This window comes from Mustela nivalis, assembly GCF_964662115.1.
Source record: "Mustela nivalis genome assembly, chromosome: 3".
NCBI classification, from domain to species: Eukaryota; Metazoa; Chordata; class Mammalia; order Carnivora; family Mustelidae; genus Mustela; species Mustela nivalis.
The window spans coordinates 55,755,790-55,783,119 of record NC_139022.1 but is presented as its reverse complement, the minus strand read 5'-3'; the positions used below and the strand labels follow the sequence as shown (position 1 = coordinate 55,783,119).

Below are 27,330 nucleotides of genomic sequence, written 5' to 3'. Positions count from 1 at the left end.
GACACACATCTCATAACTCTATGTAACACATCCTTTAGAAATTGTCCTAAGGTATCATTTTGGTTCATAAAATTATTTTAAAATTTTTGGAATTATTCCAACTTGCTTATTAATTTTCACTATTTACAATGTATTTCTTGAGCAACACACAATACACAAATAGTCATATTGTGTAAGATGTATCTGTGTTACAATAATTATTAACTCGGGAAATAGAACTAAGTCAGGACCACTGAGGTGGAATTTAGAATTCTGATCAGTGTTCAGCATTATTTTATTAGTTATCACATTAAATTGAAACCATTTGAATGTACTTTTGGTAACTTATTTTTGCTCAAAGCAGATAATGCTTATGAATTGCAGATATGTGAAACATCTATAACATTACATGTTATTAAGGTTTAATGTTTGTGGTGGTCAGATCAGAACTATCAAATGTAAATTTCTCTCAGGTGTTCATGCAGTTAGGAATGATTTTCAGAATAGATATGCTAGTTTGAAGCATGGATTAAATCATTTCTGAGGTGATTCCCCTTCTTTTCCTTTGGGCTGGACTAACTGCTATCTCTATGTTAGATATACAGTGACTTATAAATGTGAAGCCTGATCTGTAGCTCTAGAAAGAAATAATAAATTGTTGGTCACCTCAGGCATTTAGACTGTTGCTGGTAAGCAAAGATATTTATATACACTATCACTTGAGGAGGGCACTTGTCCCAGATTTCCAGTGTATCCTCTGCTGTCTTGATTTGGGGATCTTTGAATAATGTATGTACTTTCTTATATGTTAACAGGCATATTTTCATTAAGGGGTAGCCATTATTATTGTTATTATCATCATTATTTCCTTCAAAATCAATGCTAATATTTTTGTCTTGAGGTGGGTAAGTCTTTAAAATTTTTACTACCCAGCATGAGTTCTCATTTCTTAGTAATATCCTGATTTTCTTTTGAAAAATTACCTCTTTCCCATTGTATGTGGTCTGGAAAGTGTAGTTAACCATATTGTACTGTTTTTTTGGCCTGTTGAGTTCAGCTAGAAGTTCCTCCACATCTCAATACTCATATATACTCGAGGGGTACATGTGAAACCCAAGTTTAGCCAAATAGAATCTCTCTTCTAGGATTTTAAGTCTTGAGTAGAATGAAACAGGGTGGAAGAAACAGCTAGAATTTATTCATTCCAGCAGTTTGTTTGTTTGTTTGTTTCTTACAGAAAAACAGCTGTAGTCTGCGTTTTTGCCTGATTCTAATTCTGATTCTAATTCTAATCTTGGTTATCCTCAATTCCATCCACTTGTAATGGCCTGATATTCTTCTAGTAAGTTTATTTTTATTATGTTTATTTAGAATGGGTTTCTTTTGTTCACAAACAAATTAATATAGCTCACACTGAAGTTAAGTTACGTAGTTAAATAACACCAATAACTTTGAACAAGGAAATTAATATAGCTGTTAGGCTTCTGGTCCAGAAAACTGCCACCTTTTTTGAATCTTTTTTTAACTTTGAGAAGTCCTTTTGCTCTTGACCTTCAGAAATGAACAATTCTAATAAAATATTAAAAGATATGGACTTGATTTATTTTAGTAGAATGAAAATGAAAGGGGAGAGGTTTTTTTTTAAGCTTGACAATATCGATGTCTACTTCCCTCTAATTTTAATGCAGAAGCTGTCAGTGTACATTAGAGACAACTCAGTAAATCTTTACAGAGAGGAGACATTGAAAAATATTCTCCTGATTATCCATTTCCCTCTTGAGACCAGAGCTACACTACACATGATATACAATATGTTTCAACCAAAATGGAAAATATAGCTAATTACCATTTTAGTCAAACACATCAGGGATTACAAAAAAAAAAAAAAAAAAGTAAGCAAATATAGCCTATTTCTAATTATCCAGGGAGAGAAACTTTGTGAATTGTTTTCATAGATCTTCTTTTTTATTCTGTTTTTCTCTCTCGCTCTCTCTCTCTCTCTCTCTCTGTGTGTGTGTGTATGTGCATGTGATCACCTATTTGAAACTTTCTTTTGCTCATTTGCAACAAAGAGACTGCATAAGCCAGAGTTTAGCCCAAGCTGTTCTCATAAAGGGTAGATGGAAAGCAATTGCTTCTATTGAAATCATGGCCATTTTACTCAATTTCACTGATATACATACTTACATAAATAAGCCAGAGAGCTTCTTTAATATTCCAGCAGTTTTCACTGTAGTGGAAGCATTTGGTCCTAGTTACACTGCAGCTGCTTATTTTCTGTATGACCTTGTATGACATCTCTTAACCTTTTTCAGGACTTGCTCTTCATGCTGCATAATGAAGTGCTTGGATTAAGTGATCTCTAAGGACTTTTTTTCCTTCTAAAATGAGAAAGGTAGATACTGTTACTAACGATTGTCAACATATGCATCCCTAGGATCCATTTCTTCAGCTGAGTGAAGTCAAATTCTGGTAACTAATCTACTTTTCTGTGGAAAAACCATCATCAAAGATTGTGTATAATTGCCGTGTTTCCTCCGTATTAGTTTTAGGTTTAGCAAGGGTGTCTCTTCATGTAGTGCAATCTTTACTTAAAATATCTCATGAACAGGATGACTCATCTAGTTTTAAAATTAAATCTTACTGGCCAAAATATGGTATTTGAATCAGATCCTCTGAGTTTTAGGATGAAATTGGAGGCTTAGTGTTCACTTTTGCTTTCAAGTGGTTTGCTAGCTTGAATATAAGACCTTCATACTCTGTGTGAAGAAAGTATTACAATGTAGAGTACTATGTGGTTTATCTCTCAATTAAAAAAAAAATCTTTTCCATATATCTCAGAATAAGTTTAATTTGACAAACATTTATTGAGTACCAGGAATGGTTGTGGAAGATAATGGTACAAAATAAAATAATAGCTGTATTATGCAATAGTAAGCTGCAACAGTCTACTTACTGAATATGCCTTTCCAACCTTCAGCTCCTTTTTTCCACTGTACCCATACATTAACTTAAAGGTAACTTTTAGATCCTTGATTTTTCAATTTTCTATCTCCGTACCCTAGCCTCATTTTCTTCTGCATTTCGTCTTGAAACCATGAACCTCCTTTTCTCCCATAACCTCAACAGCTTTGTCTCCCTATCTTTCTCAAAACCTGCATGCTGAAGGCTTGTTGTCAGCCTGGATTATCCGTTCAACTGTGTTCAGGCAACTAAGCACTGCTAAAGGAAATCAAGTAACTATGGAAAGATGGGACAGAACAGATTTATGGTTTCTAGCTTCAGTTGGGTACTTAAATCTTCCCGGAAATCCTTTAAGCTTTTCATCAGTCTCTCTTCTATGTATTTTTATTCTAGGCTTCCATAACTCTTCCCAAAATCCCTAGCCTACTCCTGTCCTTTGACTCACAGAAGTCAACTCTGCCTTGGAATTCATAGAGAAAACAGACCAGACTAGGAGGACTCTTCTAGTTTTTCAACATATCTCTATCCACTCTAACCTTTTCCCTGTTTTCTCAGAGGAAGGAGACATTCTTTCTGTTAAAAAAAAAAAAAAATCCCCTACTTTGCTATGGGTACCATCATGCCCATTTCCTCAGGGACATCAGTTCATCAAATATCATAGCTGAATCTTACAATCTTATAACTGCAAGATTCCTGTAACTACTTTCAATAAATCTCCATTCCTGCAACCTAAAACAGTTAATAAGCCCAGAAATCACTTCAATCTTGTATATTTTTCTAACTTTCCCACCATATAATTCTGTCCATTAACAGCCAAGTTTATTGAAAGAATGCCCCTCATCTCTTACTCATGCCACTTATACGTATGTGATTAGAGTCCTATCCTTGGAAATTACTGAACTTCTCTTGCCAATATTTCCCAAAACTTCTCATTGTAAAACTGTATGGTTCTTACATAATTGATTTCTGAGTGGTATTTGATAGTAGAGTTGACTTTTTCATTTCCTTCCCTTTAAAATGCTTTCTTCTCTTGGCCTCTTTGTTTTCTTTCTACTTTTTGAACAGCCTTGGCATCCTTCTTGGAGATGTATCCTCTACTGCATTCCCTATTTCTGTGTTTCCCATGGTTTCATCTGAAGCCCATTACCTTCTCAAAAAATATGCTGAGTGACAAAGGGCAGATTCTGCTACATTTTCTGTGACCTCACTAATTACCATCAGCTGCTTCTTTGGTCTCCTCAGGAAGGAAAATCTTGGGAATCAGGTTTCTGAGAAGATCCATGGTGATAACAAAGAAATATAGATTGATGACTCACAATGCCGGACTCAAACACAAACTTGCTGCTGTGCATCTTAGCCAGTCTCCATTAGTTCTATGTTTGCTCCTCTTAACTGGCCAGTGGCACCTCAAATTCAACTTGTATAAGACTGAACGCATGATTTCTCTGCCCTAAATCAACGGTTTCATTTTATCCTTCTTAGTAAATGGAACTTCATTATCATCTGATTTCATAAGCTAAAAATTAGAAGTAATTTTTTTTTTATTATTCCTGCCCTCCTCATTCCTATTGTTTCCTAAGTCCTGTTGATTTCTAAATACCCCTTTAATAAATTCTGTTTGCTCTGTACTCAAACTCTATCTTAGCTACGTTAGCTTTGTTTAGCATAAATATCAACTGTATTATTTCAGTAGTTTTATAATTAATGCTTTTGTCTCTCACTTAGCTTTTGTAAAATGAATTTAAATTTAATTTCAATAATTTAATGTTAATTTAATTTAATTAATTTTTAAAGGCCTAATTGTTCAAACTCTTGTGTGGAATCCTCAGTTGTTCTTTTTTACCTTTAAGATAGAATTTAAACAATCTTGGGTGTAACAAACCAACAAACATGGATTTATCTTATTCAGTCTTTCCCATGTATTTTCTTCCATGTAGCCCCTTTTTGGACCACACCCTAATACATGCTTTTTTTTTTTTTTTTTTTTAAACCTGTGGCTCTTCACGACAGTCCTTTAATGCTTCCTTTCTTTGCTTCAGGAATCACTATAAATATTACCTCTCAAAAGCATTTTGATGGTCCTCAGCAATCCACTCCCAACCATACCTATTGAATTCTTTTGTGCTGCCTTTCTCATGCCTGTTCTTATCTGCCAGCATATCACTAATGTATTTTTTAATAGTTTGATAACTTTCTATTTAGTTTATGAGAATGTGAGATCTTTGAGGATAGGAGTTCTATCATTTCCTGAGTGCCTAGCATCTTTCTTGTATAGGGCCTATGAGATATAGCTAATACAAAATGAAAGACTGATAAATGAATTAACTCTAGAAACTTCCAGAGTCTAGTGATTTCTATAAAAATACTTAACAAATTTGGAAGGTGAGTGAGATTTTTAAAGGTGAGTGGGCCTGGTCTGTCACGGACCTGGAGCTCTGATTTATAATTGCTCTCTACTATCAACTTATAAATGACAAAAACCTTCTCCAATCTCATGTTAGACAGCATGTACTCATATCAGAATGATGTGAACAAGTTTGTTGATGATTAATGAATTCAATGAAAAAAAAAAAAACTGTACCTTGCAATGTCAGGAGAATTTCTTTGTCTGGACAGGTAGTCAAGTTTCCTGCAGAAGGAGCTAGGGAGATATTTATTCTTAGTTTTTTTTCAGGCTGGGATGGCTTATTCAAGTTAACTTCTGAATCTGCTTTCTGCCAATGGTCACAAGTCATAAAAATTGTTCCACAAAACTCCTTCAGTTTGCAATATTGACTTTCCTGTCCACTAACTTTATTCTGTCTCTTGATTGATCTTATTTGCCCTTTGGATTCAGTACAGTTTTCTTGCTACAAACTTGGACCATAAATACTGTCGTTCTAAATCCCAGTTACATAGCCTCAGGCTTCCTTTTGGTATAACCCTTCCTTGGTTAATCTAGGCCAGTGTTTCTCACTATGGCAGTATGCTATAAATATCTGGAGAACTTAAAAAACACAGATTAGCAGTATTCCAGCCCAGACCAATTAGAGAAATCCCTGAATATAGGGTTCAAGTGTGGGCATTTTAAAAAAAGCCAGACATGAGTATTATTGACAGAGACCCATTGGCCCAACACAGTGAGAATTTTGTGTTCTGAAAGGAGAGTAAAAGACACCATCCTCTGTTCTTTGGAATAGGGAGTTGAGAAGAGTTTGTAACTCAGTATGGAGGGATAGTTTTTGATGAAGGCAATATTCCACTAAAGGGATTCCCAGGTAAGTAGAGTAAAGTAAGTTTTAGAATGGTACCATAAATAATTTACAGAAATTACTAGATCATTGATTCAGTTTAACTGTGTTCCAAGACAAACCAATTTCCCAAAACCTCATCTAAAAGTTTTGATGTGGAAACACCTTTGTAACAATACATGAAATTTTATTTTTCTCCTGATTACATTGAGTAGAGGATATGCCAAAGATTTTAATTTCCAGAGATTTAATTAAATTTTCTTTCAATTAAAATGTTAAGTTTCCTCTATTTGAAATTCAATCTAGTAGGAGCAGTAGTAGTAGTACCAAACTATTAAAAAGCTATTAGGAACATATACTCATATACTTATCCATTAATGGCATTAGTATAATAAAAGTTTGTTTCCAGCATTTTTGTTTCTGGGGAGGTCTAAAAACTGAAAAGCTTAATCTCTGAACACATTGTTTTTATTTGCAGGACAAAAATGAAATAAGTTTACTTTGAAATTAGAAATTGCTAATCCTATTTCCTAGAGTTGTTAACAGTGAGTCACTGTTTACAATTGGATTATCCACTGAACCAAGGGCCGCATACCATGTGTGATGGAAATTGAAAAAGCCCGTATGACTAGCTGCCATTGATTTCATGTTACTGCACAATGGTAAATGTGCCATCTCTTTAACACTATACTCTATACCTCTATTAAAGTGCACTTTCACGATTAGAAGCACATGAAAGTAAGTCATTGGTGAGGAGAAAACTTTAAATACAATTATAATATTAATGAAACTGACTGAACTTTTGGCTGCCCCAAAATAATAATTTTTTTTTTTTTTTTAAGGAAAGCATTTATAAAAATGTGCAGGTGTCATCCAAGTCATCATATCATTCTAGGAGATAACTATTCTTTTCATTTTGTTTTCATTACCGAATAACATGAGTTGATCTCCTGGTCCTCATGTTAGGATGTAAATGTTATCTTCAGTCCTCTTTATGTAACAGTATATTACTCAGGGTACTGCAGAGAAATGGAATATGTGTGTGTGTATGTGTGTGTGTGTGTGTGTGTGTGTGTGTGTGTGTGTGTAATGGCATCAATACAATAAAAAATTCTTTTCCAACATTTTAGTTTGTGTATCTTCATCAGTATCTCTATCTGTATATCTCTATTATTATCTATCTGTCAAGAGATTTATTATAAGGAAGCAAGGAATGGCCTAAATGATTACAGAGGTTGGCAAGTCCCAAGATCTGTAGGGCAATTCAGCAAGCTTGAGATCCTGATGGTATAGTTCTAGTCCAAAGGCCAACAGAGTCAAAACCTAGGAAGAATTGGTATTTTAGTTCAAGTCTAAAGACAGGAAAGAATTTATCTTCATAGTTCTTTATCTGAGTATCATCTATACTTGGATTCTCTCTCTCTTTCTACACACACACACACACACACACACACACACACAGAAATCCACTCTTTTTCACTGTGTTTTGTTTTACACTTACTTAAATATTAGCAATAATAGAGCATTCATATTGTGTGTGTGTGTGTGATAGTGTGATTTAGGTAGGGCAGAGAGTTAGGTGAGGAAAGCAGTGGGGCGAGTACCCCAGTACATTACATTCTTTAGAGAATATTTTGGGGGATGCATGGGTGTAGGTGGGACTTGATAGCCAAGATACTGACAAGAAATGTCTTTGTAGCCTGCTCTCCTTACTCCCATCCAAGGAAGTCTAAAGGGTTCTGCACAGGACCTGGGTTCGTTCTAGAATGTAGAGTTCTAGTTGACTTTGCCTAGATGCTTTATGGTGAACTAGGGTTTTGTATAGCCAACATCTCCAATTTAAACCACGGTTTCTGAGGAAGTCAGTACTAGAGCAAGAAGACGCCATGCCTGGGGGTGTCAAGCAAAAGACAAAGTGAGCTAGAGATCAGGGCAGCCTCTGTGCTAGAGATCTCCTTGAGCTGGAGCCTGCTCCTGCTAGAGTCAGAGAAGCAGGAGGCCCAGGTGTAGGGTTAGCTGTAAAAGTGAGATGAGGAGAAGATCTTGACACACAGGGTCCTGGGGTTTCCCTGTCTGCCTTGCTGCTTCTCACACTCACCCTCCTCCTACAAGGGACAGTTCCACCTACACATGGGTCAACATACCTGATAGGTCCAACTACTAACTGCTATGTTCATTTTTTTCTCAGTCTCTTCTGGGAACCTTCTTGTGGGGGTGTGTGTGCAGAGGGAGGACACAAACATTAACTTTGTGTCTGCTGGAGTCCAGACTGGGTTTGCCTTGTGCAGTGAGTGTGAGAGGTGATGAAGAGTACCCCCACCCTCATTACGGGGAAGAAAATCCATGTCTCACAACCCAAGGGCTGCAAAGGTCTTGGCTGCCCCTCTACTTGGGGAATGGAACCAAATCTACCTCGGTCCGACACCCCCCCCCTCCTCCAGGTGATTCTCACTCCCTGCTCACCATGGGAAAAGGATGCCTTGGGATCAGTGACCCCAGCTCCAGAGCTCTGAGGCAGCGGGGATGAGGGTAAGTCATGGAGTCATGGTGGGGATGATCAGAAGAGAGATTACTTTTTCTTGAATTTGTTTTGCTTCCACAGAACAGTTTTTCAAATTCTTCAGGAGATAGGGAAAGAACCCTGGATAAGTCCTCACTTGACAGACACATTTCAGACCTCATCTGATCCCCACCCAGAGGAAACTTGGTTCACCTCCTATTGTTTGCTACCAGCATTTCATAGTGACAGATCTGAAGGCCTGGCCTTCCAGGCTCACTCCCCCTGGGCTGAAGTCTGTGGACTAGCTAGCTCAGGGTGGTCTCACCATAGTCAGAGAACACTTGGATGTCCTAGGTCTTGGGGAGGTTTGAAAGGGTGTCTGAACCCATAGGAACTGAGTTTTCCTTAAGTAGGCAATGACTTCTTCATTTCTTCCTTCAAGATTATCTTTCTCGAGTTAGAGAGTCACCTTACTGAGTTCCTGTCTTTGACCCTTCCTGAGACCCTCCATCTCTTTTCTGGCATTATCATCTTTCTCTACCTCTTCCTATGATGTCTTCTGCTTCTTTCTTTCTATCTCCACAATGGCCAGTGACAAACTGCATGACCAATAATCAATTTCAATCTTGGTGAGCAGGTTGGAGTCCGGGGCTGGGCTGCAGGGAGCATGGATGATTTGATGACAAGATCCTCAGAAGAAGGCTTGTGCTGAGAGCTGCTATCCACAGATTCTCTCTGCTTATGGATCTGTGTCTGCTTATACATGTTGGAATCTGAGTAGGATGATGATGGAAATGGGCCAGGGTATTCTGGGGGGTCCCGGTAATTCTAGGGGCTAAAGCCTGGGAGATGGTTCCAGAGGTCCTGCTCTTTACCCACACTTCTGGGGATGCTAAGGGGGAGGGAGACGTGGATTTGGTGAAAACAAGATCTTGGCTTCTGAGCCATTCCATGTGTTCCAGGAAGGAATAGGGACAGTGGAACTTGTAGATCATCATGAGGCAATTATGTCCAGGATAATTTTGTCCTTGGGGATGGCAGCCAAGTCCTTGTAGCCCAGCACCTTAATATCCATGATGTTTGTGTGCCAGCACAACTAATAAAATATTTGTAAAAATTGATCTGTGTATTATGTAAAATAAGTCAGGTTACCACCAACAGCTTGTGATAAATTAAAGCTGTGAAAATTATTGTTAAAGGAGTATGATACCAGTATAACTTGAAATGTTTAAAGCTATTATTTTAAAAAAACAAATGTTTAATTTTGTGTAAATGCCTAAAAATGGGCTATATGTGGGATTTTGGCAAACTAGATATAAACTAGTAACTAGATTACTATTTGGTAATTTGGATATTTGGTAAACTAGATATAAGAGTTTGGTAAACTAGATATAAGAACAATGGGCAATAAATTTGATTGGATAATATTAACATTATTAGATTGATAATTTAGGTCTAAATATATGAACATGGGTGTATTCATAAGTAAATTCAATATGCTATGTAATATGTATTACATAAAATAAGCCAGGTTACCACCAGAAGTTGGGATGAATTAAAGTTTGTGAAAATTATTGTTAAAGGATTATAATATCAACCATAACTTGATTACATATATATATGTAATGACATATATATAACATATATATGACATTAATGTATTCTATGAGCTAGAAAATATAAGAATTAAAAGTTTTAACAGGTGGTATATACATATGAATTGAAATGTATATGTAAAAATGGTTTTTTCTACAACTCGGTTAATAGTCTTGAACAACCCTGAGTGCTTTTACTTGCATTGGGTCAAATCTGTGAATCAGTATCAAAATCTGACTGCCTCGATGAATCAGTGATTTCCTATTTTTTGAAGACTCTCCATATTTCCCTTGATCTCTTGGGATGCAGTTGTTTGTTTTATTATCTCCCCTCCCCAATTTCTAATTATTTGAATACTCTTATTTTAGTTGTGTCATGGTAGTAGCAGAACAAAACAATAGATTGGGAAATCAGGGAACAACTACTGCAGAGCCAATATAAGCAGATTTAGGTATACTAATTAGTGGTTTTCAAGAATGTTAAACATAGATGTATTTTCCTAGAAAAGCTTCAGCTCCAAACAGAACAGAGATAGCTGAGTTGGCAAATAGATACTTTGCAGATTGCCGACTCAGTGTTACTTTACTTCACAGTTGTTTACTGTGAACTTAAGGGCAAACAGGACTCCTTTAGCTTTTCCTTATGAAGGCAAAGGGAAAACCTTCTGTTTTAAGTAGGATGTGGCTTATAGAAGCATCTTATTAAAATGACATTCTCCCTGTGGGCATATGTATTAAGAACCAGTTCACCCAGCCTAAAATCAATTACTTCTGCCTATGGCAAAGAAAGTCTGAGTTAAACATAATTCTCAGAGGTAGTTAGCATTCCATTGAAGGTTATTGCTTCCATCCAAGAGAGGAGTTATCCAATTTAATCAATTCTCTGAGTGTTAAACCTCAGATAGTAAACAACTTAAATTATGAACAGTGCAATTATTAGGTATAACAATTAAGACACTGTGTTTTAACTGGATAATTCGCTGAGTAATCAATGGTTAGCCAGAGAGTTCTCGTTGTTTAATACTTATTGGAACTCTTTCTCAGAAGTGAACACCTTTGCAAATTCACTTATTTCCATGGCTTTAGACTTGCCCTCCTCTCGTGTGTTCCGCACATTGCTGTCAGAGTTTTCTTTCCAGAGGAAAAACTGGGGTTGCCCTTCTGCTTAAAATAATCACTTTGCTCTTCCGTGCTCTTGTGGTAGAATTCAAACAAATTTATGTGTCTCCATCGGTGCTATTTGCTTCTTTAGCCTCATCTTTTATCTCTGTGTGTCTTTCCTTTCTTTCACTTGACTTCTACGCTCCGGTCATTCTGGATTTTTTTTTTCTTTAGTTTCTCCAGACGTGATATAATCTCTCACTTCCTAATTTATTTCGTCATTTAGTTTTCAACATAGATACCAATTTCACTGGACATCTTTCCCAGACTGACCAAGATGAAATTGATATTCTTGCTGTGTGGTCCCAAAATGCTCTGCTTTTCATTTATCCTGTGTCTCTCCATGTGGAACTTGCTGGCTTATTTAATCCTATACCTCTTCTTCACACTGTTGTATTCCTATAGGCTAGGCCTTAAGCAGGTAGTAGTTGATCAAACAAATGTTTATTGAATGATTGCATGATAACCTCTTTGTTAATGTAAAGGTGTTTCTAAATCTCTTACAGTTAATAAAGAAATAATTCTCAACACATCCCAGAAATTTGATATACTTCCATTAGAAGTTACAGCTTACCTTGTAATGATTTTAAAGGCAAACGGGAGGCATAGGAAGATCTCTAGTATAGGAGTTGTGTGTATGCGGGAGGGTACATTTAGTTAGAAAAGTTCCCAGGTAACATATATTCCTCTGCAGCACTATGGCTTCTGAACTAGATTCAGGTATTTAAGCACAGAAGTTTGAGCTCTTCCTAAGCCAGCTATATTTTAAATATGACTTGAAAGTCTTTATACCTAAACCTTGGGGGAGGGAAAAAGAAAAAGACCTCATCATTTGGATATTACAAGGACAGGAGAAAATGGCTAAGCAATTACCTGTGCCTCTATTTTCCCATTCTAGTTTTAATAGTTTCATTTCTCACTTGGGAATTCTTTTACTTTCCATTAATGTTAATGGTTCCTTCAAGATCAGGACTTAGCTGTACTAGCTCCCTGTTGAAGAGGTATATGGAAGTGCTTGTTAGGTCTTAGGGTTTACCCAGATAGCATGAATCTTAAATTATAGATAGAAATCTTATCTGTAAGCAGCTACTGTCCCTTTTCCTAGTTATAGCTCATTAAAAGATTTGGGCCATGTATTCATACTAAAAAAAAACAAAATAAGACATGGATATTAGAAAGTAAAATGTTTAGAATTTTTTTAAAAAAAGCAAATATTGGCTTTCGGAATCATCAGCTTTTAGAGATAAATTAGGAGGGATCTTCAGAAGCTTCAGAATTCTCTTCTATCAGTAAGGAATGGGCAGCTACTTTCTTAATCCTGGACAGGATTTACTGAAGTGTTGGGAGAGTGTAGAGGAAAAATGGCTTTACCCATTTTTTTTTTAAATTTTGCACCCTATATCTTAGAGAAAGAATGCTTTGATAGAGAAGAACTTACTATTTGAGAACCAAACATTGAGGATCATGATGGATGGGTCCATTAATGGTATGGAGATAGGAAGCTCTCTGAGAAAAGCAAATTTGACTCCTATATGACACAATGTAAAGTTGTTGATGACTTAAATGTAACAAATATTTTGTAGTATTTGAGGAAAAATAAGTATATTGTATAACTATTGACATTAGTAAGTCATTTAAAAACAAAACACCATATTGCATGGAGCACTGGGTGTGGCGCATAAACAATGAATTCTGTTATACTGAAAAGAAATTAAATATAAAAGAAAAGCAATTCTTCATTGACTTTGTTTATCAGAGTAGACAATAATTATATGGAGAATATGGAAACAAAAACCTTAAAAAGGAGGATTTCTCAAATATTGTAAAATATTAATCATAAGTTAGAATCAAAGGTATAGCTGTTTTTCTTGTATGCTTAGAGCATATTTGTATTTTTAAATAAATATTCAGTAATAGAAAAAAAAATACCAGAAGCCAAAATCACCATTAACCTCTTTAGTAAAATTTACCACAAAAAATTTTTAAAAATAGATATTTTTCTATCATATATACATGTCGGTTTGAGGACATGTTTGAAAAATACATATCTAACAGAGAATTTTCTTAGTTTATAATGAAATGTCACAAATAAATTGGAGATAAAAATGAAAAAAAAAAAAAAGAAAATCTTTCCGTTAAAGGGATAAGTAGGCATTTCATGCATGCAAAAAAATAACCGGGCCAACTTAGTGGCTCTGTGGGTTAAGCCTCTGCCTTCGGCTCAGGTCATGATCCCAGGGTCCTGGGATTGAGCCCTGCATCAGGCTCTCTGCTCGGCCAGGAGTCTGCTTCTCCCTCTCTCTCTGCCTACTTGTGATCTCTCTCTGTCAAATAAATAAATAAAATCTTTGAAAAAAAATAATAACCAATAAAATGAAAATGCTGAAAATCAATAACAATGTAAAAAGATACATTATAGGGGTGCCTGGATGGTTTCGTTGGTTATGCAACAGATTCTTGGTTTCAGTTTAGGTCATGATCTCATGAGATAGACTCTCATATACCAGTTGTGGGGTATGTATTGATACCATTAAAAACATTCAATTCTATTGACATTGAAAGTTTGTATCCAGCCTTTATTGTAAAGATACACATAAATCAATGATACAGATGCATATACAAGAATATTATTGTTGGGCTGCCTGGGTGGCTCAGTGGGTTAAGCCTCTGCCTTCGGCTCAGGTCATGATCTCAGGGTCCTGGGATCGAGTCCTGCATCGGGCTCTCTGCTCAGCAGGGAGCCTGCTTCCTCCTCTCTCTCTCTCTCTCTCTCTCTCTCTCTGCTTGCCTCTCTGCCTACTTGTGATCTCTCTCTGTCAAATAAATAAAATCTTTAAAAAAAAAAAGAATATTATTGTATATACAAAACGTTAAGTTCCATGGGGGCATGGAATTAGTCTGTTTTATTCTGTTTAATGAAAATTATTGGAACAGTGTCTGACACATAGTAGGTACTTAATAAATATTTATTTTTGTTGTACTGGTATGTAGTAATGATAAAAAGCAATTTAATGTGGGGTGGCTAGGTGGCTCAGTCAGTTTTAAGCATCTGACTCTTAATTTCAGCTTAGGTCGTGATCCTGGAGAGATGAGATGGAGCACTATATCCGGCTCTGTGCTCAGTGAGGAGTCTGCTTGACATTCCCCACTCTTTCTCTGTTACTCCCCCTGTTCATGTTCTCTCTTTCTCTTTAAATAAATCAATCAATAAATAACCCCCTTTTTAAGGAAGCAATTTCAAGTGTAAAAATATAGAAATGGTTATGTAATTAGGATGTATTCAAGAAATATACTTTTATGCAGTTATTTAAAAGAAAGATATGAAGAGTGTGCTATGCAAGGACTTTTATTATATATTAAACATGTCCTTTAAAAAGCAGGTAACATGATGCTCAGTATAGTCTCAGGTTTGTAAGTGTTTTTAAATGGTGCACACTGAAAGGTTAACTGTGGTTAGATATCATGTAATATTTTTTTCTAATGTTATATTGTTACCTTTTACTTGCCAAAGAAAATAATAAAGTGAATTCGTGAAAAATTCATGTTAATAATTCTCCACAACTAATGGAACACATTTCATACTGATTTTTTTTTTTATGTTATGTTAGTCACCATACACTGTATCATTAGTTTTTGATGTAGTGTTCCATGATTCACTGTTTGTGTATAGTATGGCTAAAGGCTTGTGATCTTACTCTCATTGTCCTTTGCATATTAATGAACTACTTTCTCTTCATGTACCCTTTGTTATAGGCAACCTGAGTCTCTAACTCATCCACAAAGATAACTTTATTCTGTGTATTTTAATATTACTTCAAATATTTTCTTTTTCTGAAAAAACTTTTTCTAAGAAAATAAAGTTACCTTTTATTTCTGTTAAAATGTCCAAAATGTATCTTAATAATAAACTTTTAATTTTTGGAAATATAATTTTAATTTAAATTTTTTTCATTTTTCTATTTTGTATCCTTCTTATGGCATTTAACATATATATTATGTTTTTTCTTTAAAGATTTTTATTTATTTGAGAAAGAGAGAGAGAGTAGGAGCAGGGGGGCGGGTCAGAGGGAGAAATAGGCTCCACACTAAGCTGGGAGCCCAATGCAGAACTTGATCCCTGGGATCATGACCTGAGCCAGAGGCAGACGCCTAGCCAACTGAGCCACATGTTTCTAAACATGTATTTTTCACTCATAGAATATGTTTTTTGATGATATGGACTAATATGTTATTTATCACTTTACACTGTATAATGCATAGCAAAATAACTTGAATAGAGCAGATGATTTTTTTGAATTCCTAAGCTGAGAAGATGTTGTCAGAAAAGTTCAAATATGGTGTTACTCCTATAGAAAGAAAAAAAAGATAACATTTATAAGGTAGCTTAAAATTCTAAGGAGAAATTTCAGAGTATTTAGCAAGTTTTTATTTCACCTGCAAAATAAGAGTTTATGAGTATATTCTTAAATTTAACTCAAGTATACAGCATTAGAATGAGGGATATTTTTAAACCAATGTTTTATTAACTCTGGGTCATTGTTATGTTTCATTTTACAGCAATTAATATATGTCAGTGATCTTATCAGATCACACATGCGGGAGTCAGAGCAAATGTAATTTTGAAGCTCTCCTGAGTAAGAGATTTGGGACTGATATATGCCTGCAGAAGTTTTTGTGATTTTCTCCAACTTCCAAATATCTGAAATCTTTCTGAGCTGATCTGTTTGAGAATTTAAGACCAGAAAGTTCAGATAAGCATCTTAGGAATTATGACTATGTTTTCTCAAATGTGGCAGGTGTGCAGCACTTTATTTTGGCTTTCATACAGAATCTTAATCCATGCAGGAAGTATGCCACTTTATCTGTCTCAGTCATTAGTTCTACTGACACCACTAAGTTGGGAGATCCAAATGCAATCACGGATAGCACACACCTGTTTAATACTTAACAGCTCTTGTCATGGTGGTCATTTAAAAAGAAGGTGGTTCTAAATGCATCCTTATCTCCTGGGCAAGTCATCGTGGGGTCAGCACATTTCCTCACTTGTCTGACTTTGCTTCTGTGTCCATCGTGTCCTTTAACTCTGCCATTAGCAAGCAGTCGTTCAGCGAAAGGTCCCTGTTGCCTCAGCTGGACCCTCCAAGTCCTCTGAACTTATAGTACTCAGATGCTCCAGGACTAGCTGTTTTTATTTCTGTTTTTCCCAAGAATGTCCAAATAGGTATGTGTTAGACTCGAGTTTATGAAACAGCTGAAGCAAAACAGCCTGTACCACAGTGAAAAATTGGGAAGTCTCACGATGAGTTGCCCCAACTCTCTGAGCTGGGGATAAAACAGGGCTGATTTATTTTGCTCAGATCTCATTACAGGGCTTAAGAGACTGCCCCAACTGTCCTCAGGTATGAACAGGAGAATAAACTACAGCCCAGGGAAAGGGTTGAGCTCAAATGTCCTATTGAGATCCGGCCTCTTTCTTTATTATTGACAGCAACAACATTAGCCGCGACCGTCACCACCACACACACACACAAATATTTTCTATTTTTTATTTATGCCCACAATGCATGCCTAGTCAGGTTGCACATTTGCCTGGAGAACACCACTAAACTGCTTTCAGACCATTTTTCCATGTTACTCATGTGATTATATTGTGATGTTGCAGATGTGATCACGGATATTTAAAATATACAGTTTAATTGTATTGTAATTTGCTTTTTTCCCTCTGTTTTCAAAGCTCAGGCATTTTAACAGTTTTCAAAAGCTCAGGCATTTTAACAGTTTAGAAAAATATTTTAGGGTTTCATTTTTTTTTCCAGATTAAGACAATGTATGCCTATAGCATTATTTAAGAAAATGGTGTTTTTCTCTTTCAGACCCCAATTTCCACTCATTATCAGAGAGCTGAATCCTAAATCAGAGACTGCAGAGGAGAGATGTGCAACCTGAATAAAACATTTCCAGAAGAGCCTGAATAATGGTTCTGAATAAAGGGAACTGAAATGTTCTTGAATTATAATTGGGAAAATTTTAAGTATGTGTACTCAGGAACACATGTACTAAGAAGAGGTTAGTTATTATTATTCTTTGTGGTTTTTAACATTTATGGGACCCCCTAAGTATTTTTAGTTCTGAATTGAACAGAAGTGGTCTGATAAGTGAGCTCCCATCTAAATTACCCATGTGGAGATTCACCTGTAATCATTCTCTGTGCAGAGAGAGGCAGCATTGATAAACTACTCCCGAATAAGTGGACTGTTAATGCTAGCCATAGAGTCTAACTCACAGCAAAATAAAATAATTAGTTCAGACAAATATGGCCTTTAAAAATATCACTTGACCCCCTTTTTTTTTCTTTTACCTAATTTCTCTGTGGTAGGGCATTCAGAAATTAGCAAACACATTTATTGGATTAATACAAGATTACTGAGAAATTTGGAGAACAAAGTAAAGATGGAAAGATGAGGAAGACTAAAGATTAGAATCAATCTCTGACTCCAAGGGCTTTATGCTCCATAGGTAAGTAACCGAATATCTTTTCTTCTTTGTCTCATATCAACAATATAGAATAAAGCAATGGCTACTTTAGAGAAACTGCCTCTGATACTTAATTCTGTAAAGCTGTGGTAGAAAAATTTCTGAAGCAATGAATATTATAGTCCAGAAGAAACTTTAAAAAAGAGAGCTTAATCCTATGATAATTGAATGTTAGATAGTCAAGAAAGGTAGATATTTGAGCCGTGATAGAATCTGTAAGAATGAATACATGCTTCTATATGTAAGTTTCTCTGCCTGTTAATTTATAGGCACAAAAGTAAAAAATGGTCCTACCACTTAAGAAGAAACCAAATATCCACCAATAATTATAATACGGGGGATGCTTTGAATTCTAAGCTAAATATAGACTTTATTCTCTAGGCTTTGGGGAGCTGTTGAAAATATTTGAGCAGGTGAGTGACATGTCCAGAATTGCGTTTTATGAAGATTAACCTGATGGCATTTTCAGGATTGATTAGCGTGAAGGCTGCATTGTGACAGAACAGATTGTAGTAATGCAAGTCTGAAATATGGTGGTGGCAATGAGAGTAGAAAGGAAGAAATTGATTTGAAGGATCCATGACAGTGGACTACGGGACTTGATTATTAAATATGTGACCTGAAGTAGGGAGATGTTAGTGATGACTCCAGACACTTTGAAACTGGATGAGAAACCAAGGGTGGAAGGGAAAGAAAGTCCCGACTGTTAGTGGTTTATTATTATTTCTTGGATGCTGTGAATCATGTAACTGATTACATTCTAAAAATCTTGGGTCCAAATATGTGTTCCACATCTACTAAGCATGCTGTGTCATCCTGCCATTTATTTTTTGCACAGTCGCGCACTACCAACCATAGGTATGACATTACTGAGAAGTGTACTATGTGGCAAAACTATAGTTGACTATATACCAAGAGAATGCAGAGATGTGATTTAATGTATTTTTAAAACTTTAACTTCAGTCAATAAAAATTCTAGTAAAAACCTACTTCCAAGATAAACTAGATCATTGAGTTAGAAATCTTTTTTAAGGGGAACCTGGGTGGCTTAGTGGGCTAAAGCCTCTGCCTTCTGCTCAGGTCATGATCGCAGGGTCCTAGGATCAAGCCCCGCATTGCATTGGGCTCTCTGCTCAGCAGGGAGCCTGCTTCTTCCTCTCTCTCTGCCTGCCTCTCTTGTGATCTCTGTCTGTCAAATAAATAAATAAAGTCTTAAAAAAAATCTTAAATTTATCTGTCTCACTGAAACCAATACTAGACAAACACACACACACACACACACGTATACCACATACCACATAGGTAACTTTTCTCTGAGATCACTGTTCAGGAAATATTGCTGAAGTGGTGTAATGTGCTAGGACAAATTCTTTTAGAATTTTTATATTATGCAATGTGTATTTCATTTTAAAGTTTTCAAACCACCCCTTACTGACTTGAAAGTTAATGTATCTCACACTTACATCCTCCTTTGCATTTTTTTTATTAATTTTTTATTTTTTATAAACATATATTTTTATCCCCAGGGGTACAGGTCTGTGAATCACCAGGTTTACACACTTCACAGCACTCACCAAAGCACATACCCTCCCCAATGTCCATAATCCCACCCCCTTCTCCCAAACCCCCTCCCCCCAGCAACCCTCAGTTTGTTTTGTGAGATTAAGAGTCACTTATGGCTTGTCTCCCTCCCAATCCCATCTTGTTTCATTGATTCTTCTCCAACCCACTTAAGCCTCCATGTTGCATCACCACTTCCTCATATCAGGGAGATCATACGATCGTTGTCTTTCTCCGCTTGACTTATTTCGCTAAGCATGACACGCTCTAGTTCCATCCATGTTGTCGCAAATGGCAAGATTTCATTTCTTTTGATGGCTGCATGGTATTCCATTGTGTATATAGACCACATCTCCTTTGCATTTTTAGCAAGTTTCAGGCAAGTTCTTTTGTAATTGCTTCACATGTTCACAAATTGCCAAGATCCGGAAGGACATGTATTTCTACTCTTCCTTCCACATATTAAAGAGTATGGGCTTTACTTGAAGCATCCCGTAGACTTGTTTAAATGGTTCAGGAAACTGGGGAAGTAATAATTCCAGTAGACTCTTTTGCTTGAAGGGATTAGGGCTATTCTGTGTGGAAATATATGTGTGGCACTTAACAATTTTATTCATATATAACAATTATGCAGAAAAACAAAAACACAATTGGTAAAGCCACAATTGGGAAGGCATTTTACTAACTTCCTTTGTGATTTCAAATATTCTATTCCTTTGCGATTTCAAATATTCTATTTTCCTCTTTTTAAATTTCTTATCTTTATAACTTCATTTTCTTTAACAATATGTGTTGTCATTCTCAAACTGTGGAGATATCATGGTGGTACATAAAGCCAGAGGATAAATGTCACTATCTTTATGGAAAGTGTGAAAATGTTACTTTAATTTGGGAGGACAGGTTCCAAAGCTTTAGCAGTAAAATAAACATTTACTGTTGTTTTTGTGTATAGGCAGCCTTCACAGGAATTTAAGTGATAAACTGAAAATTTCAAAAGGATGTAAGGTTTGGAACAGGAAGCTATATTCTCTGCCTATGATTTTTGAAGGACTTGCTCACAAAGTGATGTGAGTTTAGTGGCCAAGACTTCCAAGTATTAGGATCAAACAAATCTAGTTTGAGTTCTGATTCCATTATTAACTAGCTGGGTGGCTCTGGTATTTACTTAATTTCTGTACCTGTTAACTTCGTGGTTTGTAACATAAGAGTATTACTATGCTCTGTGGTTACAAATATGAAATAAGATATTGAGTGTAAAATACTTAGTACACCCCATTGCATGCTTACTGGTTCATATAGGGTTACTTGTATTAATGCACACCTGCTATTAGCGTTATAAGGTAGTCATAAGAGAAGATACCTTTTGATATTGTGAATTTTAAAACACCTTTCTAGGGCACCTCATCAGTTAGACAGTTGTTTTTCTCTTTATTGCTTTGTCAATTTTGTGTTCTTTCCTTCATTACCCATACATCTCTATATTGTCATTGTGATTTAATAATTTGGTTGCCTTGTTACTCAAAGGAAAGTGTGGGCTTCCTGAGTACTTGTTCTGGGAGTGGCTATGGCTGTCTCATTATATGCTAAGTGGGGATAGATTTGTGTAAGATCATATCTAAACCTAAAGTTAAAATATTGTTCATCACAAGTTTTGTGTACTTCCATTCTTTGGGTCTAGTCTGAACCAAAATACTTTATTAACTTGATAAAGTTATTTATAATGAGTTTTAATCACATTTAAGTAATGTGTAAGTTTTAAACCTTTGTTTCATGGTATATTATGGACAAAGCAGGACAGTTTGTACCTCTAGCAAGGACAAGGAGAAGGACTAGGTCACTTATGAGATGAAATTCCCATTCTAAGGGAATACAAAAAATGCAAAAGTTTCAAACAGATCATGATCCAATTAGGCATTCACTTCCCAATTCACCATATGGGAAGGTGTTGATAATACCCATATATTATTCAGTTTCCTCAAGAGCCTAATTTATTATTTTGAAATTAGATACAGATTAATTTGAAGCAAAATGCTGCTGTATTAAACTTTGTTCAAATGCCTAAAGATGCAGGTATATTTTCAGTGTAAAGATAAATTTCAGAAATAGCCTTGAAGGTTGAGGGCAATCCTTTCTTTCCTATCCCTGAATTTCTCTTTCTGTGATATAAAATAAGAACATATATAATCTTCTTTTATACTTAATGACACTTTAGCAACTATCTAATTTTCTTCTAAGCCCCCAAATCAGGCATAAAATAAAAATAACTATGTAAAACTTAACACAATAAAATAAACCACATACAAAGTAGACTTAAGCAAATTAGAATATGTGACTCATCATGCTAAGGCCAGTTCTCCTTAAGCAAACCTTTGGATAGAGATGCTTATGTTGGTGATTTAGGAATAATGTCCATCTCATTTTAGTCTGAGTTACCTTGGCAAATTGAATCATGTAGTTTTACGTTTTTTCCCTCTATAACATGGGGAATGATCCTGGGGATTGCCTGGGTTTCTGTTCTTCAACACAGGCTAAATTTTGGAAGAGAGAGAGAGAGTGTGTGTGTGTGTGTGTGTGTGTGTGTGTGTGTAAACAAAGATATTTAAAGTCACCACTTAATATATAATCCTTGTCAAAGATTGTTGGGGAGAGATAATTAATGCTTGGCTCTTTAAGAGTAAAGTATTTTCTAACATTTTGAGAATTTCTTGTATGTGGAAAGATTTGGAGCTGTCCTTCATTCATAGGTGGGTGTGAGATTATCTGAAGAGCAGTGTTCTTCTCAGACTGGGGCTCTTTGAACATCAATTCTGAAAATGCAGGGAATCAATGATCACTTCTAGGACATGAGCTAATTTTAGGTAGTAGGAAAACAAGCACTTTTTAACTTTAATTAGTTGAGATTTTTAACTTAAATGTGGGGTAGGAAAATAACAGCTAGCAAAATAAACCAGAGATTTCATGAGATAACTGGAATTAGTGTGAAATCAAATAGGTAGTGTCAATAGCAAATATTTGTATTTTTGTCATGATATGTGACATATCTTATAAGGATATAGCCAGAATTATGATGAGATTATGTAAGTGATTGAAGTTTGGGAAAAACTGCCCTTAAAAGGGGGAAAAATAGGCAAATCATGTATCTTTTCCCTGTCTTATTTCAGTGGGGGCTACTGAGCATTTTTTGCTTTCACCACCAATTAATAAGGATGAATGCATTAGGCTAATATCTTCCAGTGGAAAAGAATATAAGTAATTTTGTATGTACTGTCTGCTAATGCATTTCTTTTGCTTACTTTGGTTTAAGGTAACGCAGCAACTGGTTTTAAATTACACTTTGTGAAGAAAGCTCATCAGTTTTAAGTAGGGTTCATATTTCAGGTTAGAAAATTTAAGTATTCAGAGAACAGATGTTGGTTAAATCTGTGTGCACATTTTTTCATTCACTTGAACATTCAACAAATATTTATTAAGTCTCCATTTTCTCTTTGAATTAGCCATAATATCCTTATAACAAGATTCATATTTTAAAATTTTAGTTTTATTTTTGTTGCTGTCAGGAAAAAGAAAGCCACCCACATTTATTTGTTAGGTAAAATTATCATGGATCTTATTATTTTTCTTGTTTTAAGAATCTAAAGCAGCGTTTTGCCAGTATGAGGTCATGCACCATCTTAAGAAGTCTCCTGAGATACCTTCCAAAATATAAGTTCTCTACAGGTGGGGTCTATGAGTCCATAACTGTAATGAGTTCTTAAGGGATTTCTGTTTGTACTTCAAAGATTGGGAGCCACTGAAGAAAAGAGTAGGGACTGAATTAGAATTTGTGCAAAATTCTGCATATAGATAGATGTTAAACACACTCTTTAAATAATAAATAATTATGGTTCTATAATTGAAAGAATAGCTGATTGGTTTTATTCTTTTTTCATTCTCATCTCCCCTCTTTTCCTTCCTCTTTCTCCTTCTTGCTTCAAACCCCCTTCAAAGGCAACATCGCACAGGTCCTCAACTCCTTAATTAAGACTCCTTGAAAAAGTTGATTCCTCTACTATTATCTTTATATACTCTTGAAGACCCCCCAAGTACAATGTTTCCATTTCATTTCCTTTTCAAAAATGCTTAAGAAGTGAACAATGCGCATACAATGCTCTCCATCTAGCAGCTGAAAAATAAAGTGCCTTGTTTCAGAGAATGCTGTGGCTTGAATAGCTGACTCTGCTTTAAGATATTTTCATTGATTCATTTGATTCACTTTCTGTTGAACTGATCACAAATTGTCAGAGCAATTGTCAGTCTCAGAATAATAATATTACTACTTCTAGCTGCACCTTGGCGAGGAAAAAAAAAAAATAAAAGGAAAGTTAAACACATCTTGTTCTAATGCAGAGATGAATAGCACTCAAAGAGTCCCATTGTGGTGCTTCTGGCATTGGTCAACAAAGCTGAAAAGCAACGTGGGACAAACAAGGAAAAACGGGGCAATGTTCCCATAAATTCAAAATTAAGTTCCTTCTTCAATTTCCGTGAAGCAAACTCCCCGTGGTGAACATCTGGCAGACCATTAACTTTTGTTACTTTATTTTATTAAAAAATCTTAAGGTGAGAGAAATTTCTCCATTTGGAGACTTGATTTAACATTGAAGCTGAAGTCTGGGCCATCATGTTATCATTTGCATAGTACCCATGATCCAAGACAACATATTGTCCATACAACCTTTACGAAGCTTTCCACCAAAGGTTGCAATTCTCTGTCACTTTTAAAAATCATTAATCCTGAGAGTTATATTTTTAGCATATAAATCAGCTGATCAGTGGCCTGTATATGCTGGAGGAAAAGTGACTGTGAGATTCTTCATACTTTATAGCTTCTTGCTTGCATTTTTTTACTGTATTATTTTCAACAGGAGCTTGAACGTCAAAACTATTTACACAGAGCTTTTTCAATGATCCATCAGAAGGATGTGAACTGTTGATTGCACCATTTTCTTTATTTGCACAGCTGCTATAACCTTCAATCTAAATCATTTTCTTACTGTGTCTTCCCTTTCTCTTTTTTTTCCTTTTGTAAGCTGTCACTTTCTAAAGTAAACATTTCATATTCCACCATCAGAACTATTTGTGCACATTAACTTTCAAGCCATGCACTTGCTTATTAGTCAAGTTATTTTCTGTGAAAAATACTGGGTAAATGTTAGAGAAACAAATGATTTATTTTTTGTTTAATTTAATGCAATTATGAACTTCCATCTTTATAATGCATTTCTTTGATTGCATGTATGCAGCTATCATACCTCTCATCTATCTTAATTATTTGACATGATTTTTAACCTAAGCAATTTTAAGTTGAAACATTTATTCATCTTTGGGAATGGTTTTAATGGATTTTTCTCTAAAATAGCACAGAAATACAGTTTCTGTTTATTACAGTTACCTTGTCTCTGTACATTCATACAATAATTACAACAAGCTGCTAACCAACCCTGTATCTTTCGAGAGTATATTGAATGTTCTTCTTTTAGTTTTACAAAGACTTTTTGAGTATAGGCAGGTAGTAAAACTTTGATATTGACTTCTGAAACTATTCCAATGCCTTTTTTTTTCAGTTTATAACAATTTTTTGATGATAATATTTTCAGATGTAAAAAAAATAAGTAGCTAAATCTTAAGATTTGTTTTTGAATTCTCATATATTTCTGCATAGAGTTACATTAAAAATAAAAAGAACTTTGGTTGTAATGTATTTTTCCCCAATAGTCTCAACTTAAATATACATCTGCCCAATCAGTATACTAATTACTCTGCTGTTTGCAAAGTGAATTTTATAGAATTACTTTGTATTTGGTGGTAGCTCTGAAAGTTGAGTTAGGGTAGATATGATTATGGAGATAAGAAGTCAAGCAGGAAAGACATGATTTTGAATAGGGAAAAAATGAGGTTCAGATTTTAAGGGATTTTTATAAATGTTTATATAAAAAGTAAATGCAAAGTTTTATGGTTCTAAATGTGCTGTTCTTTCCTATATAGTGGAGTTATTATATTTTTGGAGACTTTTTAATTTTCTTAAGTCATTTTTAAACATATATACAAAATAGGTTATAAAAAATTCAAACAATTTTTGATGTATAATTGAATCCCATAGCTCCTTGACAGAAATACAGGACTCATAAAGAATTTTATATTTGTATTACTTTTTAATTATATGAGTAATACAGAAACACTTGATAAATTATTCTAAAACCCTGAAGTATATAGAATTAAAACAGGCAAACCTGCTTTTAGCTTTTAGAATTTTAGGAATTCTAGTTCCTTCTACAATGTAACAGTGCAACTTCTTTATCTATTTCTGCTACTGGATTTTTTTTCTTAAATTAAAAATATGCCTTGGAGTTCTTTTCATATGATTTATCTTGTTCTTTTTAATTACTTCAGAGTTTTCTGTAGTAGCAATATGATATAATTTTATTTAGAATTCCCTCATTATTGAGCAATTTACTCTTATTTTTGCTGTTAACAAACTGTGCTGCAGTGAACTTCTTTTGTGATATGTTTGTATACACAAGTAAATATTTCTAACAGGTATGTTTCTAGGAAAAGAATTATTGGTTCACCAAATTCTCACTTTTGGGTTTGACACATCTTGCTATAGTACTTTTCTCTATCAACAACATATAAGTGATCATTTGTCTCTCCCAGTGCCAAACCAGATATAATCAATTATCGATTATAATTATTTTCTAGTAATATTACATTATTACCTCAATTTCTATCTTGTTGATTATTGAGAGCATAGATCAGTTTTTCAGATGTTTATATTTTTCCTAGGAATTGTATGTCCCTATGTTTTGACCATTTTTCTGTCAAGTTTTATTTTTCTTATTGATAAGAAGTTATACTTTATGTAATCTAGTCAAAATCTAATCAAAAAGGAGATAGAAGAGTGAGGTAAGTTCCCAGCCCTGTGTTGTAGCATCTGCAAAATCTGGACATTCAAGGTGCCTTTCTCATAAGGGCTGAATAGTTGTTAGCTTTTATTAGTTATGACTATATATCTAAATCTACAGTGCTCTTTCTAAAGAAGTCTATTGAGACTATGGAGCACAAGAGTACAAAATAGGGTAGACAAGTTCCAAAAATGTTAATTATGTGTATTTTTCTTACCTAACCTGCAGATTCCCAAAGGGAATGAATCTTTAAGAGGGTCTTTGGGCACTTTTCAAAAATTAAGTAGACATTCACTGTCTGATTCATTTAATCAATACCGACACAAAGGGAGTTTGCTTAGGCCTCCTCTCCAAATATATGTCTTTCTGATTCATTTAAATTTACTTCTTGTATGGGATAATTTAATCAGATAATTGCTGATTTCTAATGAATTTATTATTTGTAGATATAAGTAATGTACCTATAAAATTTGTGGGAATTTATTTCCAAATTTAACGGCTAGACTATTCCAGATTACTAATAAGTTTCATGAAGTCCCAATATTGTCTTTGAATTTTAAGTTCCACTTTATATTTGTGTATAAGAATATATATATATATGTACATATATATATATGCATATTTTATCAGAGAAAGATTATTTAGAGAAATGGAGGAGAAATGAACCTAAATATGACCAGAAGACATACCTCATTCTTGAAGAACAAGAAATTTATTCTAATGTCCATGCAGGCAGATTGTGATAGGTGATTTTAATATATAAGGACTTTTCCCTGACAGTGTTCTCATTATTGCAATTCCCCCAAATTCCTAGTCATTCCAAAGACCTGAATACTTTTATCACCTTACTGTACTTTTAATCTTCT

The 27,330-nt window shown here is 35.0% G+C and overlaps 1 protein-coding gene across 6 annotated transcripts in view; it reads left to right on the top strand.

The window, feature by feature from the left end:
• The window catches only part of LOC309861173 (uncharacterized protein), a 734,084-nt gene that overhangs the window by 532,163 nt on the left and 174,591 nt on the right, over window positions 1-27,330 (top strand). For 2 of the 6 annotated variants that reach the window (XR_014309799.1, XR_014309801.1), the window contains exons 3-4: window positions 17,303-17,495; window positions 17,806-17,950. The exons of 2 other annotated variants lie outside the window; for them this stretch is intronic. Coding sequence is in view for 1 of the 4 variants with exons in the window: in XM_082723835.1 (XP_082579961.1) it covers window positions 8,615-8,700 (86 nt within the window). In the remaining 3 variants the exon portion in view is untranslated. Of the gene's footprint in view, window positions 1-8,614; window positions 8,703-17,302; window positions 17,496-17,805; window positions 17,951-27,330 lie in introns of those variants that run through there. 2 more of the 6 variants (XR_014309800.1, XM_082723835.1) reach the window with 2 other exon arrangements.